This window comes from Netta rufina, assembly GCF_964035555.1.
Source record: "Netta rufina genome assembly, chromosome: 2".
Taxonomy (NCBI): Eukaryota; Metazoa; Chordata; class Aves; order Anseriformes; family Anatidae; genus Netta; species Netta rufina.
The window spans coordinates 33,658,277-33,677,299 of NC_140124.1; the positions used below are offsets into that span (position 1 = coordinate 33,658,277).

Below are 19,023 nucleotides of genomic sequence, written 5' to 3' on the forward strand. Positions count from 1 at the left end.
GACCTCTCAGTATAATGGTAACCCCTGCATCTGCTGATCAGATACAGAGCAGCCACCCAGGAACATGCTCTACATGGAGCAGAAAGCACTCATACCAGAGGCCACATCCTTCCTCTACTTGCATACTTCCTTCCCTTATGGCAAAGGACAAGGGAGCTTTTTTGCTGTCTTTGCAAGGTACAAGGATATTTTCTACTCCTTGATACTACCCCTTGGAGAGGGATGGAGTTTTCTGGCACTCCAAGCAGGAAAATATGAAGACAGTGCCACAGATTTCTTAAATGTCGTCCTGTTTCCAGCACAATTGTGCAAGCTGGCAGTATTACCTTCCCTTCCTTCCTTCCTGTACACTCATTCCCATGTCTGGAGAACCGTTAATCATGTTTAATGTAAGCATAAACTGCAAGTATAATGGGAAAGAACATTTGTTTTTTTTTGGCAAGACAACTTGTGTGCTTACTTGCAGCAATTAATATACACTAGTAATGATACATGCATGCTATCCAGAGTTAGAGTGGGATTTTCAATAAAAGCCCAAGTTGTTTCTGAATAACAACACCGAAATTTCTCTTGGCAAAATGCTCAGACATCTCTCCCTTCATTAAACTCAGCAGGAGGTATCGACGTCAAAGCCCCAATCCTGGTCTATTCTCCCAGGTTACTGACAGTACAAAACAGTGCACTGATGTCTCATCTTTATCTTTTAGTGTTTTAAAAATATGTTATCTCAAGATTAGCCTTGGGAGACACTACAATCTGCAACAGTTGTAAACATTTCAATTAACCCAATCAAATAGAATTGGAAAAATGCCCTCTTCTCAAAAACAGAAGAAAAAACAACATTGTGCCATCCAGCAATTATATTTACAGTATTACTTTTGCTTATAACATAGTACATTCTAAGTGTTTGAAAGACGGTGCTAATATCACATACAATAATACAATTTTTCTGTATTTTTTCCACGATATGCAAAATATCTAATTTTTTGCTGTAAGCCAAGTGGGCAGCTAGCACTGAATTTGATCTGAGCAAAAACACTAAGATGAAACAGTTGGAAAAAATGCCCCTCTAGTCTTAATATTAAGCAAATGTTCCTTCACCAAAGGGTTTCATCCTGTCTGTCTGAGCTCCCTCTCATAGGATTCACCCAAGTCACAAAGAATTGGTGCTGATGAGCATCCTTCTAGTTTTGCCTGATGCCCCTAGATTTCATACTCTATGTGCTTTTGTCTGTTTTAGCGTAAGCATATTTGGCATCTCTGCTGGACATGCAATTCCTATGCATCATTACACCAATGGAAATCGGTGCACAACAGTCATTCCTCACTGCACATATGCCACACATTATCATACTTCTTCCTAACAGGATTTCAGTTACTGCCTGTTTGACAAAATCGATAGTTGCACATCACATTGCAGATAATAATCTAGACTCAAAGTAAAACATGTATTCACACAAGAGCTGTGCCTACCACAATAAATTAAGATATTAAATATAAAAGATTGGTTTATACATGTAGCTTGTTGCTACAAAGCAAACACTGTCTAAATAGCATCCTGTTTTGAGTAGCAATGCAGATGTCAAGACTGATTCAGCTTAAATGCTAGCTTACCACAACATGTTTACAGACATATTACACCAGTCAAAAAGAGAACATTTTGTTTGTTGTAATCATATTACCACATCTTGCTAAGTTTTCTTTTTGCAATAAGAAAGAACAAAAGCATTCACATAAGTACCCACTTATGTTTGCTTGATTAAATACAAATTATATTTTATATGGTGAATCTTCCTACCTTTAAATGGCAGGTGGATATTTCTTAAAAAATATATATATACATATATATATATAATTTTATATATAAGTCACACAAGTGTGAAACCTGGGGAGCTAAGGTGATGTTTTCATAAAGATCATATGATAATTCAGGTTGGGAGGGACTTAAGGAGGTCTCTAGTCCAATTGCTGGTTCGAAGCAGAGTCAGCTATGAGAACAGAACAGGTTGCTCAGGATTTTCTCAGTCTAATCTTGAAAGCCTCCAACAATTGAGGAAGCAATCTCCCTTGAAAGTCTGTTCCACTGTTGTAGTTCCTCACAACAAGAAGTTTTCTTTCCTTGCATCCAGTCTGAATCTCATTACAATCAAGCCAAAAGCCCAGCTTTATCTCCTTGGTATGTTCCCCAAAGGCCCTGGCAGGCTGTTGTTAGGTCCTCTTGATGCCTTTTCTTCTCCAGGCTGAAGAAGCCCAGCTCCCTCAGCCTCTCCTAACTACGCAAGTGTTCCAGCCCCAACCACCTTGGTGAACCTCCAACGGACTTGCTCCAGGTTATCAGTCTTTCTAGTATTGAGGCCTCAGAACTGCATGCAGTATCTTGACATGGTCTAATGAGTGCCATGTAAAGGAGGACAATCACTTTCATCACTTTACTAGCTATACTCCTGTTAGTACACCCCAGGATGCTGTTGGCTGTCTTTGGTTCCAGGGCTCACAGCTGGCTCACGTTCAACTGGTATCCACCAGGACTCCCATATCCTTTCCAGCAAAGTTGCTCTCCAGTCAGGCAGACCCTGACCTGAATTGGTGCAAGAGGTTAACTTGCACCAGGTGCAGGACTCAGCATTTGTCCCTGATGAAATTCATGAGGTACTGTTGGTCCATTTCTCCAGCATGTCCGGCTCTCCCTGGATGGCAGCCCTGCTTTCCAGTATACAGTCCTCAACTTGGTCTCCTCTGCAAACTTGATGAGCAAGCAAGACTTCATCACCTCTTCCAGGTCATTGACAAAGACACTTAACAGGTCAAACACCAGCCCATCAGCAACCCTCTTGTTGCCAGCCTCTAGGTAGAGTACAGTTCATCAGCTGTGAACCTCTGAGACACACCACAGAAGCAGACTTAAACCTGTCCGGTTGTCCAGCCATTCAGACTACAACTCTGCTCAATCAGCTAATGACAGGGCAAGGGGGAATGGTTTTAAACTAAAAAAATTTAGGGGAGATTTAGATTAGAGGTTAGGAGCAAATTCTTCACTCAGAGGGTGGTGAGGCACTGGAACAGGTTGCCCAGAGAGGTTGTGGATGCCCCATCCCTGAGGGTGTTCAAGGCCAGGTTAGATGAGGCCCTGAGCAACCTGATCTAGTGGGTTGTGTCCAGGCTTATGGCAGGGGTGTTGGAACTAGATGGTCTTTGAGATCCCTTTCAATCTGAGCCATTCTATGATGATTCTACGCTGTTCTTCTCTTATCCATGAATCTGGTCATTTTCTCACAGAGCGCATAGTTTTGCATCTAGTGGAGAGTTCATACCACCTCTACTTTTTTCTGTCTAGAGCAGTCTTTTGTGAAAGTATTCCAAACCTCAACGTGCCAAATAGGACTTCAGGTCTAGATACAAAGTGGCAATCCTTAGAGAATCTCAAAATGAAATCCTGCAAGAGAAAGCTCTCAACAGTGGGGTTTTGAAAAAGAGTTTAATTCACTCTTTGCACCTTAAGAAATGAAAGTTTGGTGGACTCTAAATAAATGTATTACCTGAGTGACTATCTAAAGTACCAGGAAACTGTATTTGCCAGGTGCAATGCATTAACATCCTGATATTCTTTCTTATCCTATCACAAGGTGATGTAACAGCATTGCAGGGAAGCATTCATAGCCATCCCAGAATGCTCTAGTTTTAACAGTGCAACAACACATTGAATACGAAGCTGTTTTTTGGGACATGACATGGAATGCATGACAGCTCTGGAATGCCTCTTTAAACCCAGGAACAATCAGTACTTTTTCTTAAAAATTCACTGCTCAAAAGATTATCCAATGCAAACCTATTTCAAATGGCATTTTAGACTGCTTGCATGTCAACTGTTTTTGCAGGTTAAGTTTGATGTTGTCAGTGCCTCATTGTAATGAAGCATATGATACGAGCATAAAATTTGATGGGCTCCATTCAGTTACCTTCACTGACTCTGCTTCTTCCACTGCAGAACAAAGAGTAAAGAAAAAATGAGAGCCCACCAAGTTAATTTCTTGTCTTTTGTATCACACTCTGCTCTTCAAAGAGCTGAATTGCATGCTTTATGCACAAATTAAGATGAGAAAGAAACCTCTGCAGTTTTTTCCTACAGCCCTACTGACTTTGCATCATTTGCCACAGCTATCGCTATTATCTTCTATGATCTCAATAGCCATTGTTTGAAACCAAAAGTGCATTTCCCTAACTAATCATTTGAGACTGGCTGAATCATCAAAAAAATATCAAATTGTGCAGTGAACACAAAAAAATGGAGTTATATAAAAGAAACAACACCTGGTAACAAAGAACACTAGGGGGTAAGTAATAAGAGAAAGGCCAACGTGGAAAGACAGACCACGGTAAAGAAAAAGAGGTGGAAAAAGGAATTTGCCAAACTCGTGCAAGTGCCTGTTGTCTGTGCTAGTCACGCTATACTCCCTTTATACAGAATAAATGCATTACCATTGCAGCCTAAGATATGTTTATTATTCACAGAAGCAGACTTCCAAAATTAATTACACATTCAGCATCCTAAAAACACCTATTTCTACTGACTGTATGGAGTGCCTTGGAAAACTAGATCAGATGTAGATGTCTGCCATATGGTCACTTATATTTAGGTGAAGTGAGTTCCACATTTTGCAACAAAAAAAAAGCTTCTACAGGGATACAGAAATAAAAATTAGACCTTACAGGCATGCATGCTTACAAGCTTTCCCTGCCATTTCAGATGCTAAAACAGTGATTTCTATTTTAGGCACACAGATACTTCCAATGTTGCTCAGGGTGTATCCTCACAATCAGTTTAGTTTTGCAAGTCTGGGAATTCAATTTCCAAAAGAGAAAACCTGGCAGAGAAGCATCCTCCTGACCTGATACAGAATGTTTCAGTCCATTACAACAAAAGCAAAGAGAAAGTAGAAGAGACAGTAGAAGAGGCTGGTATGCCCTGTTCCCTGTTGGGATTTGAACCTCCATACCTAGAAATACATTAAAAAGTCAAATCTGATCTCCAACTGCTTTAATGCTGGTCTGTAGATAAGGTTTTTCACTTCTGAAATGCTAGTCTGAAGAGTATTGTGAGCAGGATTCTGAAGTATGGATTCTTCGAGTAAGAGTGATTTGATTCTGTAGAAAATACAAGGATATTCATTGAGCCAAAAAGCAAGACAGTGTGAACAAATTTTCAGTCACGGCTAAGAACTTCATGTTTGGTTTCCCGCTCCTCCTCACAGGACTCTTTTTTTCTCCCCATCACAAATTCTAAGGCTGATAGCTAAAAATATTGAGAACCTATACCTTGTTGAGGACAGCACTCTGCGGAACAGTGAAAGTTGATGATTCAAAATGCCTTGAGAAACATGAAGGCTCTCCATAAAGTCTTAGTATTTCAGATCCCAGCCAATTGGATGGAGGAAAAGTGGGAGAACAATATTATATGCCATTTTCTCTTAGAGGGGGAACTTCATATACAAATGTTAATATTTGAAGGATTCTGCTCTGGTCTCAATTTTTTTGTGTGGCTGGGTTGTGTTTTTTTTTCTTCCTATGGTTGGACTAGAAAATCATTATGAGAGCTTGTAGGGTTTTCTGAAAAGACAGAAAATGAAGGGAAAAAAAAAAAAGATCAGTCTTTTTGACACCACTGTGGCAATGAATGGGCCTCAGGCCACCTAGAAATGCAACTGCCTAACTTTTCTTCAGTTAGTTAGCTACAGTCATAAAACAGCTCATTAAAAATAAAACAAAATTGAACATGTGCCCTGTTGCTGGAAATCACCAAGGATGTAGTTCAAAGTTTTGACCGTGCAAGATAGATGTAAAGTACTCTGAACTCACTGTCGATTACTCACGTGTTTAGGGATATGCATTTTCCTCAAGTGCATCCAGTAAGTTAGATCCAGTGCTTAAACTTGGCATGTCAATGTGTTTTGTTGATTACTTCTCTTTCTTAAACTGATAAAAATATTTTGTTCTTCTACTTTTGAGAGTGGATGCTTTTGAGGTATACTGACAATGTTTGTTGTTGGTGGGTTTTGAGTGAGGTTGTGTTTGTTTGTTTAAAGATATGACTTTGCAATAAGTATTTTTCTATTTTATCTCCCAATAAAACTAAAAATGGAGGAAAGCAAGTCTGAGTTCTTTCTTCTCTCTTGTTCAGTGTCAGGAGAAAAAAAAAAAGTAGAAAAAAGCAAGGAATTTGAATATAAAGAAAATGTAAAAAAAATAAAGAGCAGTTTACAAACCATAGAATTTTCTAATCTTACAGTTTAAATTATTTTGTTTAGTTTATTGAGCATTCAGAACCATTTGTCTTTACACAACTTAATACAAATTCTCTTTTCTTTCCCTTTTTCAGAGTTTCATCATATTACTTTATTAATTTTACTTTTTCTTTTTTTACTTACTCTTTTCCTCATGCTTTTCTTCATGAAAACTTTTTCACCCTACCTGGCTCACTGTCATATCAGTACCTTCTCATGTACAGAAAACAGAACTAGCACTAATTCTATGTTTTGTTTATATTATGATTTAGAGGTGTTGAACCTTATTATCACAAAATCATCTGAGAGAGTAAGGAATTTTCTTCTTATGTCTAAGTGGAATTACTTGAACATCAGTTTGTACCCATTGCTTCTTGTTCTGTTGTAGGACACCACTGTGAAGGGGTGGCTCTGTCTTTACTCTGTTTCATCAGGCATTTATACCCACTGCTAAGATCCTCCCTGAACCTTCTCCAGTCTCTCAGTTTCTCCCAGTTTTCTCAGCTTTTCCTCTTCTGTCAGATACTCTAATCCATTTATCATTTTATCATCTTCATGGTCATTTGCAGCATTCACACTAGTATGTCCATGTGTTTCTTGCACTAGGAATCCAAAACTGGACCCAGCACTCCAGTTGTGCATCACCATTACTGACAGGAGGGGAAGGATCACCTTCCTTAAGCTGAGGCTATCACTTGCACTAATGCAGCCCAGGAGGCAGTTGACTTTCTTGGCTATGATGGCATGTTGCTAGCTCATATTCAACTTACTGTCCACCACAAACCCTTTCCTGAAAAGCTGCTTTTCAACCAGCCAGCCCTCAGCCTGTACAGGGCCACAAGGTTATTTCTCCCCTGATGCAGGACTTTGCATTGCCCTTTGGTGAAAAGAGACTCCTGTTGGCCCATCTCTACAGCCTGCCAAGACCCCTCTGAATGGCAGCACACCCCTTTGCTGTATCAACCATTCCTCCCAGATTTGCATCATCTGCAGACTTTCTGATGGTACACTCTCTCTCATCATCTATGTCATCATATTACATGAGATCAAGTGAATCTAGTATAACTTTCTAAAGCCCAGTCTTCTTAGAACAGTGATTTTACATGCTAAGAAAGATGCATCAAATTCCAGCACAGAAAGGAAAAACTGTCATTTATTATGATGGAATTTACTGAGGCTAAACGCAGTTGGGAAGCCAAATCCCAAGATAACCCAGCTGAGATTCCTCAGAACTTATGACTCCCCTTGACCTCCGTCTCATTGTTGCGTTCACACTGATGTTCACTTGACCAAAAGGATCTGAGTGCAAGCTAGCTGGCAGAAAAAATCATCGTGATCCTCTAAACTGGCATTTCCCAGGCTGTGAAAGGCCTGGGTTGTAAGAAAGCAGACAGTGATCCTTCATTGGACTGATTTTAATATCTGTAGAGTTACACACTAAGAATCTAGTAAAGCGTCCTCATTTCAATGACAAAAAAAAAAAAAAAAAAAAAAAAAAAAGTGGTTTGCATTATAAACATCTGCTCACTAAGACCTGAAAGGATCCAAATCATGATGATGTTTCAAACATGATCAGTACAAACTTTGATGCAGTGACCTTACCGCAGAAGTGAGACGAGCAAGAATTTCAGCATTGGTTTCTGTCGTATCTTCTATTTTTTGATCAGGCCTTAAAAATAAAAATAAGATAATATTATTTCTTTCATTCTGTTTCAACATCTTTTGATTCCTGAAAAGCACAGAACTGTGTGGCTACAGGCACTAGTGTGGAAGGGCTTTTGAGATTCTGCATCAAAAAGATAACTGCAACATGACAATAATTAATTGTGTCAGTAATGACAGGGTATACTCTTTGTCCCTTGCTGTCAAGAACTCTTTTGATTAAATTGTTAAAACAGTGAGAGAATTCTTCAGCTATAAAAACATGACGAAGAACTGAAGAACACAGGACCCTTTTGACTCATCTTTGCTTATTTGAATGCATATTTTTCTCTGCTAAAAATGTACACCATCAACAGAGCAAAGAGTTTTCCATCTGCTTGCTAACAAGCTTTGCTCAACTGTGGAACAACACCTTCAATAGAATGCATGCTCACATAGATAAAAGCAGGCAACATCAAAATCAATACAGGACATATGAAGTTTGATATTAAAAAAAAAACACGCATGAAAAGAATATATGTAAAAAGCTATAAATTAGCAAACTAAAGCAATACCTGAGAACACTATTAGGTTTCATTTACGTTAATTCACAAGACAGAGGGACTTTGTGTCATTAAAAAGAATAGGGTGGTGCAGGAAGAACCCTTCTAGAAGCTGTCACAGAACTATGGCCCACATGGAGTAAGCCACACTAAAGTTGCTGTGGGATAGAACTGTTTTTCTTTAAAATAGCCCAATTCCCACCAGTAAAACATCTGTGAGCCTTTCAGAACAAAACAGAACAATCAGAAGAAAGATACCAATATGATGGAGTTATTACTATGGGAAAAAGAAAAAAAATGGAGATTTTTACTTTCTATGGTTTTCAAGAAGTGTGGTGTGCCAGCAAACTGAGCAGATATGCAAAACTCCAGCTGCTGTAATAAGCATAAATCCCAGGTATTAACAGAAGCTTCTATATTTGGCTAAATTATTTAATTGCTCACATGATGTGTTTAGGGAGAGAGCTCACAACATGTCTGGAATATGCAGCTGGTGTATTTGTGGTTCTTACATCCCATGTCCAAAAACTTCTTTACCAAATTAAAAAATTAAGGTCAGAAAGCAAAGAATGACGTATGTATTTGTTTAGGGGCAAGCATATTCAAAACACAATGGTAATTTGGATTAGAAATCACACTTTCACAACTGCCTATCCTATTCAAAGAAAAATGTGATTTAACATTTTAAGTGTTATAAACCACCCAAAAAAAATAAACAAACAGTTTCGTTTACAGTCTGATTTGGTCTCTTTATAATTTGGAATGAGATGAAAATAGCTGACCTCTTTAGATGCCTGCATTTACCTACACATCTGATCTCTTCCAATCTCTCAGGACCTGGACAAGTCCAGGTTCTTCTAATTTGGAGGCAAAAGCCAGCAGCTTGGTACAGACACAGATGCAAGCCGTAAACCCAGAAGAGCATACAGCACAGCTATTTTCATCTTGGGTTTTTAATCACTTCATCTTCTATTTTAAAGTACTCCCAGTATTCATCTGCATATGTGCATCAAACACTTATGGAAACACTAATGTACTAAAAATTATCGTCAGCTTTCCAGAATCATAGAGGAAGTGTATTTTGATAACCAAGCTAATGGAAAAAATAAGACTGAATGGATACTGAGAAACAGAATCAGGACAGTTAGCACTTTTATTTAAATGGACCAACCAAGGCTTAGTAGGGCTGGTACTGAACAAGGGGTACAAAGCCCAGACAAACAAGCCTAATACCTGTACAGCTCAGTATAGGCACACTTGAGCAGAACAAAATGCAGAGATACTTGCCTTAGATCTTCAGGAAGGCATGACAGATAGGCACAATTATTGCCTACCTATGCACCACCTAAAATCGAATACATTGCTTCCTGACCTGCTGACAGAGGAAGCAATACAGCTGTGCCCACAGTCCCGTGCCCAGACAGCACCTCCAATACACAACACGTACTGCACACTGGCTTTACAATCTACCTACAATGAAAATAAGAGACCCAAGGATACCTGAAGGCAATTCACTTTCAGCAAAAGGTTTCCAGGAACTTCAAAAGGCACTGTCTAAATAAATATCCCATCCTGAACAAGTGGATTAAAAGCAATTTACTTAGAAAAAGAGGTTACTTATCTAAATAAATGCATTATTTTCAGTCAGAAGATACAAAATATAGTATAAAACTTCTGGAAAGAAAATAAACAATATGATAGAAAGGAGAAAAAAATCCCCTATTAATATTCCTTCAAATAATTACAAAAAATGTTGGATATATTCCAGTACCCAGAACACCCAATGCATTCTAGAAATGTGGCACTGGGAACTAGGTGTTGGTATAAACACCCCCTTTGATAAGAAGGAAATAGAAGCACATAAAGATCAAATGTCTGATACAATGCCATTGCAGTCAGTGGGAAAGAATTCAAGAGGCATTGGATAAGAGCCTAAGTGACTGCGCAAGGCTGCAAGGAAGTCCATGGCAGGGCTCTGAATACAGATCTTTTGTTCCCATGTTAAGCCAATATTCATTTCTTTTCCATTCAAGTAGAATTTGGCTGTGATTACCATCGGGTGTTTAATGACCCCAAGAGGCCTCAGCATCAGTCCCACCTCATCTGGCAACATCTACAGTGGCTCAGAGTTGTGAAATACACATAACAACATCAGCCCTCAGTTTAGCACGAGCTGCTGAAATATCCTCCAGACCTGTCTTTTTTTCCATGGGAGATTCCTGCCCAATGCCATGTTTAATACAGGCAATTTGACACTGTCAAAGGGCAACAGGGAGCATTTCCTCGGGAACTGCAAGCACACCTCAGCATGCAAAGTACTACTTTAATTGCTGAACATGCTCCAGTATTACTTGGAAACACTTAATACTGCCCAGAAACAAACAAAACCATTCAAAAAAAAAAATCTGGACGGGAAGGCAGGACCAGAGCCCTGCCTGTTTCCAGAAGTGCTGAAAGAAGCCTCCAGAGCTGCTGCTGTCTAATCAAGTCCACAGGCTGCTGCTGGGTGAGCAGGTGCTCCTGGGACCCACCAATGCACCCAGAAGCTCAGGCACGTGCAGGACTGCTGTCTGCCAGCTGCAGAGAAGACAGCTCATCTAGTACCTGGGCATGCTGCAAGATGTCCAGCATTGCCTCCTGGTACACAAGCAGGCAGTCACTTCTGATGAAGCAGGAAAATAATTAATAACATTAAGAATTTCTCTGTCCCTGTGTACATTTGGAATTAATGCTAACAATACAGACTATACAGAAAACGCAACAGAAAACTGAATACAAAAATACCAAATTAAAAGAAAGACAAATCATCTAATGGTACGAAAAACAACTTATGAATTTATCTGAGAAGATGAACACTCATTGCAAGGAATCACTTCTTTCTTCATTAAGAAAGAATATATGGGTCTATTTTAACTTGGTGAGATAACTAACACACACTTCTTCACATCTATTTTCTTTCAGATAGTGTTTTAGCAGTTCATTATTTGCATCAGGCATAGAATTCTGAAACTGGAAAAGCCTCCTTTCCCTTTAATATCACCTTCCCTGGAGACTATAACATTACTTAACATTCATCTCCTTCAATATGTATTTCAAAAAAGGCACCCTCACAATCTGACAGGTAAAACCTCCAAAAAAAATAATTCTTCAGTGACAGTGTTCCCAAAAGGAATCCAACTTTGACTAAAATTTGAATAATGTGAGCGGAAGGAGCTGGAAAGGTACATTACTGAATAATTGTTCATTTCATGTAGCAGGGAGCAGCCTCCACTTGAAATGACAGTTTCACTGGAACAATAAAATAGCAAAAGCAGACTGTAAAATAGGGGAACTCTCTGGCCAAGGTCAGCATGCATGACACATTTTTAACTCAAAACCTGAAAGGACTTCAATCTATTCTCTTACTCAGCCAGCATCCTTCATGTAACAAATCAATACAAGCTATCTGGTTTGTCTTTTTGATGCAAAACCTTTGTACAAGTAGTCATGAATCATGAAAAGTTACCTGATTTGCAGTGAAAATGAGGAAAAACATAAATTCTCACAGAAGTCAGGATGAAATTGCACCAATATTTAAGGAAAGACCAAACTGTTTAATGCCATATTAGGCTGTAAGACAAGAATTTCTATTTCCAAAAATATTCAAAGATTTTGTCCCATGAGTCATCTGCTTAGAAGATCACATTCAACCCTCTGTTTTTGACAATTTGAGAGCCTTGTCACTTGTCTTTACTCACTTTACTCACTCAAGCTGACCAAATAAATGTATTTTCAGGGGAACCCCCACTCCAGAACTGCTCATTTCGTGTTGGTAAGGGCAGTCAGCAAGAGGGGTAGGGATCAAGTTTCTGACCTGAGCCAGGTAAAGTTACTGAGATTTTTTTCAGTCAGCTCACCACACTTAAGGCTCAGATTGAACATCTGAATTTAAGTAACTGGAAGTGAGATACTTCAGTGACTTTGCCTTTATACTCCTTTTAAAGATTTCTGTTAGACATATTTGAGAGAACGTGTTTTTTTAAATCTGTGTAGAGAAGAAAAATACTGGCAGAAAAAATTTTGTCTTTGGCATCAAAGAAAAAATAAACCTCCTGTTGCCAGAGTAATAATTCTCCACAACATAAGTATCATGTTTAAGGCTTCATTATGCTAGCGACAATGAAAGAATTTAACCCAACATGTCTACGCTGGCCAGCTCCTGCAGCTTTGCCAAGGCATGAGAGGTCACAAGCCTCCAGACCTCACTGATGTCTTTTTTTCCCCTCTGCATTTTGGCCTCTCACTGTGGAACAAACAAGTATGGTTTCTTTCCAGCTGCTCTAAATAGACAATGTTTAGAGTGCAGCTGTATCGGCACAGAGGGTATGTTAACAACCAAGAGTCAAGTCTAAGAGCAGATATATAGGAAGGAAAATTCTTAAATGGCATATTCTGCATGAGGAATGGCAACAAGAGGCTACAGGGCACTGACAAACACACAACAGCAAACTAAAAATCAGATAACTGAAGCTACCACATTTTTAATCATCCTCTCTATCTGATAGCTGATCCTCACCCAGGACGAGGGCATCTGGTCTACTATAGTCAATCAGCTACACAATATGTCTGCTGCCAAATTAGTGCCAAACCTCCAAATGCAAGAGAAGACCCCCCAAAAAATAAAGCAATTTGCCCAGGTAAAAGAGCAAGCTACAGTCAGCAAACTAGTACATAAGGACCACAGTATCTCAAAAACCCCAAGTTGAGTGCCCTCATTTATCTAGCACCCAGACTTTCTCAGATACTAATCACAGTGCAGATCACAGAAAAGCCCACCTCTTCAAAGTTTGGCAACCCTGAAAAGAAAGCTGACTCACTTGTATGGTGGCTGGGGCATAAACAGTGTCATTATAAGGCAGTTGCTTACAAAACAGTTAGCAAAAGTTTAAAACAGCTGCATATGCCTACTTACATGTCAATCCTGGGAGGAGCCAATGGCAGTAGTTGAAGTAGGAGCTTTACACCATTCTTCCAGCATTCGTCTTTCTCAAATTCACAGAAAAGGTAGGTACATTCATCTGCTGAGAACTGGTAGAAAGCATGAGCATCTTGAAAATACAGTTGTCTGTCCACTGTTTAAAGAAAGAAAAAGATATCCTTTAAACCTTTTGCATTTGAAGGCTGTGTCCCAAACACCTTCTGTATTGCATCCAACTTTAATTCTGATATGCACCACTACACAGGAAAAAAGAATCACAAACAGTATAATAGCAATCCTGCCTTCCAGTATTAATTCAACGCATCTAAACAGAACAATACCAAAAACTCTATGTGAAGATCTCCAGGTTCCTGACACTAAAGCATTAAGACTGCTGAGTGATCAATTTTGAAATCAGTTTGGAATTGGGGGGTTTGGCTGGAAGAGAAAAAACCTTTCCCTTTTCAAACTTCTAAGCTTTGATTTCCATTAGCTTCTAATCTGTTCTCACTAATGGCCAGGCACTAGTGAACAAAGTTCAATAATGCAGATGAAAAGATGAAAAGGGTACACTAGGCTAAAAAAAAAAAATAATAATTTTTCTAGGTTGAAAAAGGATCAGAACAGTTTCATGTCTAACATTGTCTTCATAGCACACTCAGAGATTCACCACTTTTAAAGCCACTCAGCTGATGCTTAGCACATCTTTATCCCGGCCTCTGCACAAATTCAAGGATACTGGTTCTGTAGAATAAATCCAGGTAAGGTAACGTAGTTATATTAATAGCCGTCATCTTCCCTGGCATAACTGGGATTTAACTGGATTCAAACAACAGGTTCCAAAGCCAAAAACACAAGTTCCTACTGGGGGAGTCACTGAATCCTTGTTGATGCCACATTATCAGATACACCATCAGTGTAGCTGTAGCAGCAGAAAATCTTGAAGTATACTCTGTGTGCAAGCTGACACTGAGAAGTCTCCCACAACACCTCTCCCTCTCACAAGGAGGAAAGGAAATTGCGTAACACACCCCAGGGCTGGGAATGCACTGAGTTAAGCTATGCAAGTAGTTACACCTACAGTGGTACTGTAGTCCCTCAGGTTTCCAGATGTTGGTTATCCTTGTGGTTATAACCAATGACATCATTTGGACCATACCCTTAAACCTGGGGTGGAAGGGGAGGCAGCTGGGAAGAACCTGGCATGACAACCGCTTCAAGGAGCAGAACGCTCTCACAATCCATTGTATTCTAAAACTATGGAAAACAGAGAGAGGAAGGGGAAATCACTAATTGCTAGAAAAGTCATCTGGCAAATCTGTGATCTACAGTGATTAAATAGCTGCTGTCTTCTGAAAAAAATGTAAGAGGTTGAGGAGAGAGGAAAAAAAGGCTCAAAGAGACATGCACACTAGCTGCAACTTGGCAGTATGCAATTGCATTTGCAAAAGCAAAAGGAAGGAACTTGCCTAAAAAGAGAAATTCATCTTTGACATTTATGAAATGAAAGGTCACAGAGGTAAGCCTACTGAAGAGGTAGTAAAATAAACAAGTGTAACTAAAAATGGATCAACTTGCTTTCCCCCACACACACCTTCTTCCTCTCCCATAAAAAATAAAAAAGAATATTACCACATGCAGAAGAAACTGATAACGTTCCTTACACTATCAACACTGACCTGATAATATAATGCCCATATCCAGAAGCAGCTGCCACACTCCAACTGCCATAGATCTGCACTTAACAAATGGGCAGTGCTCCAAGAGCCAGTCTACCAGTTCTGATCCAACACAGCTCCTCCTGAAAATAGACAAAGCATTTCTGTAGCATAAGATGCAATTAAAGTTAGTTAAAATGTAATTTTATAAAGCAGTGTGTTATTTTTTAAAAAGAGGTAGTCCTTTTGTTCAGCAGAACAAACCCCTTTTTCTCAATTACTGTTTTAGGTAACCCTATTCATTTCAAGGAAAGGAATTATTCTGGCAAGTCTCAGGGGCACTTACAACAAGGAAACTCATGTTAGATGAGTAAGTTCCCTTACATATCTAATTCATGTAGCACACTTCACAATGTAAAATATTTTTATCATTTTGTGCTGCATATAGTCTTCCAAAGACACAAAAGAGCTAAATAAAATCCAGCTTTTAGCCTCAAGATTTTATTTCCTTTCAGAGCATAGGCATAAGCAACACAACTAAACACCATACATGCAAGACCTTGAGAGTTGCTCTAGGATATACTTCATCTTGCATATGATTGGTAAACTTTTCTTTTTAATTCTTAAGGAAAAGTAACTTTTTCCTCAAATATGGATATAAATAAATGGTGTTACAATAGAGACCTACATATTTTGGCATAACTGAAAATAGGAGGAAGCATTTATACTGCAGTGTAACACAAACACAAAATCACTTCGTTACAGAAATATTCCATAAATTATATGCAAAAAGAAAATCACTGTAACTAAATCCTAGGAATCCAGTTAACCTCTTCTGTAGCTCCAGACTAGGACTGAATTTACCACTCTTTTCAGCAAAACAAATGCCATTGTATATGAAACTGTAAGGAATTAAATTAATGGACATACAGACAGGCAGGCCATCACTGCTTTCTGAAAACTGACAAGGTAACATAAGAAAAAAAATTAAAACCTCATATTTTAAGAGAACATTTTAGTTTCTTAATAACACACACAAGATCTTACTTAGAATTTAGTCTCTTTTCAAATAAGATGACAGACAAATGCAAATAAAACCCATGCAGTTGATTAAAATGAATGATCTTGGGTTACCTGCAAATTCCAGTAAGGTACACCCTGTCTTTAATCAGGTCAGAAGCTTGTAGTGTGAAAATATTCCTGAGGGCTCTCCCAGCACAGGAGGAACTTTCTCCATAAATCTGAATGAAAAGAGAAATAAAAAAAAAAACACTGTAACAAACAAGGATTTATTCCCATTGCAGTAAATTGCTTTGCCACTGTCCCCTCCCTCCCTCTGAGCTATGACTTCTCCCCTGATAAATGACTAGCAAACTGTCAAAGCCTCATAGAAAATGCACCCCAACTTCTGCCATACCTACTCTCATCTACCCCCATGGGCCAGATGACGTACATCTGCCTAGAAGAGCAGAGATTTTACTATCTGCCAATTTTACCTTTGAACAACAAATATGCCTAAATTAAAACAAGTGTCATGCTAGTGAAGAAGAAAGACTTAACCACTGCAAAACCATAAATACAGTGGAAATTAAAATTATTCCACATGTATTTGTGTTAAATAATTGAATACATACTAAAATACCATTTCATATTTTTTTCCATTTTGTTTAGGATCTTTGTGGGTATTCTGTAACAGCTACAGGTCAGGTACTTTGCACCTTGCTGTGAGAATGGGGTCCTTCAGAATGGCTACAGGTTTTGATTCCCCCATGCCCTTACACCTTAAGGCTGCAGGTGGGTCTATCAAAACAGGACATAAATTCCATCTCTCCTAAAAGCATGTTCCACCTGGGTTCCATAGACTACTCCTTACTGACAAGTTTAACTCCAGCATACATTTCCACATTTCTTCCCAGTACCAACAAAACACAGCAGTACCACAAACTACTAATTTGAAAGAAAAATCATGTCACAGTTTCACCTCTTTTGGTTCTTATGTTTTTGAATCTTTCAAGGAATAAAAAATAATCCTGAGACAGTGAAGTCTCATGAGGTGCAAAAATAGAGTTCTCACACTCTAAAATACTGAAAAACTGCGTTAAACTGGGAAAATAGTTTAAATGGCTAGAAAGCAAGTTCACATCAGACTTCACAACAATTTTGCTGGCAAATTCAGTAACAGGAATTAACAATTTCTAAAACACAGATTGTGATTTGTTAACTTGATTTAACTGCAGGCCACATCTAGAAGTGTCTTCAAAGCTATGACTAAGGGGTTGAAATAAAGCAAAGATATTCCTAATACGTTGCTATATGAAATGGAATTAAAATGAAACTTGACAAGTACCTTGTTTGAAGGAGTTTCCAGGTATGGATTTGAAATTCTTCTGGACAGGGTCTGTAAGACAGTTTGGTAGTATTTTAGTTTTGTTAGGTGAAGTCGCCAACTAAGACATTTTACGTTAGGAAAAAAGCTTGGTAAACTCACTTCTGAGTTGTTTGCTACTTTTACTCTGGATCTAGTAAAGAAGCTTAGCAATAAGACGAGTTCTGTAGAACTATTTGGGTGAGGAAGGGCCAGAAACGACAGTGAAAATTTTCAAGATAAGCCTACAAAATGTGAAGTGAAAATACAGTACCATGAAAGCAGGATGTACTAGAGGAAGGAAAACGTAATTGTGTGGGCCTTAATACTTCTTAAAACAAACAAACAAATTTCAGAAAATACACCTCAGTCATAGAACTTCTTAAGGAACACCACTCTTCTTAAATGAAAATTTTAATTACAGGGAAAAAAATTACCTTTTATTAGGATAAATGAGGAATCATAAGGTGACTACTAGGAATGTATCATTGCTATAATGGGCATCAGCGTTACCTCTGTCATGCCACATGTTGCACTGGTAACAGCATCTCAGAAATGGATTCTCCAAAATTAGAGGGCATTCAAACAATGATATTAGTAAGAATAATAAAGGATTTGGATAAAGATTAGAAGAGAAAGAAAAAAACCTATAATTAATAACCTTTAAAAGGTGAGATTACAGGAGAAATAATGCCATTATACAAAATAATGAAATAGCACAGAGAAAAGACGGATTTTGTGTTCTCTGTTTTATATAAGGTGAGAATAACAGATCACTAGGTGAAATTAGAGAAGTTTCATATTTGAAGAGACAGAAAGGAAAATGACAACTCTTTGCCGCTGGGAAAAGCAAATGCCAAAGTCTTACTGGCATTCAGTAAAGATCGTTGATTCAAAGTTATAAAATTAACTGTGGAATTCTGGAGATAAACATCCATGCAAGAGTCAGGTTATCTCATCCATATTCACCATGGTACTTCCATATCTTGTCAGTGTTGAAAGACATGACCTGTCCTACTCTGATGCTTACTGGTAATTCCTATCTCACTACAAGCTGTACAGTGCACAGATAAATACTGCCTAAAAGAAGCCTGGAACTGGAACAGAAGAAATCGTGCAGGTGCACTGGCAGAACAATAGGAGGATTGTGTGGTGCTTGCTCACATTATTCCAACTTGCAGGCAAGATAATTAATTCCTCACTTTGAGAAGGATCCAATTCACACATGGTACATTATAATCGCAGGAAAATCATCCTTCACACACCATAAGAATTACAGAATCCATATTTCAGTAAGGCCACCTGCTTTCCACCCTGCCCCCCATGTTCTTGGTACTGTATTTTTAGAAAGGGAAGGGAAGTGACAAGGAACCACATAAGTATCAATCAGTGTTTACCCTTCCATGCCCAGCAAAAATGTTAGCATAGTTCCATGCATAACAGCAGACCCATACAGAAATACTGTAACATAAAAGCCTGATTCCCCTCGCCCATACCCAACAAATGTGTCATAAGACTGCAACGGTGCCTCTGGCCTCACTTACTCTTTCTAGCAGACATG

At 38.7% G+C, this 19,023-nt stretch overlaps 1 protein-coding gene across 2 annotated transcripts in view; it reads right to left on the reverse strand.

The window, feature by feature from the left end:
• The window catches only part of RAPGEF5 (Rap guanine nucleotide exchange factor 5), a 161,010-nt gene that overhangs the window by 112,611 nt on the left and 29,376 nt on the right, over positions 1-19,023 (reverse strand). For both annotated transcript variants that reach the window (XM_084282860.1, XM_084282859.1), the window contains exons 2-6: positions 17,445-17,495; positions 16,232-16,338; positions 15,119-15,240; positions 13,434-13,593; positions 7,881-7,947 (exon numbers count right to left, since the gene is read on the reverse strand). In XM_084282860.1, coding sequence (XP_084138986.1) covers positions 7,881-7,947; positions 13,434-13,593; positions 15,119-15,240; positions 16,232-16,338; positions 17,445-17,495 — 507 coding nt within the window. The remainder of the gene's footprint in view (positions 1-7,880; positions 7,948-13,433; positions 13,594-15,118; positions 15,241-16,231; positions 16,339-17,444; positions 17,496-19,023) is intronic.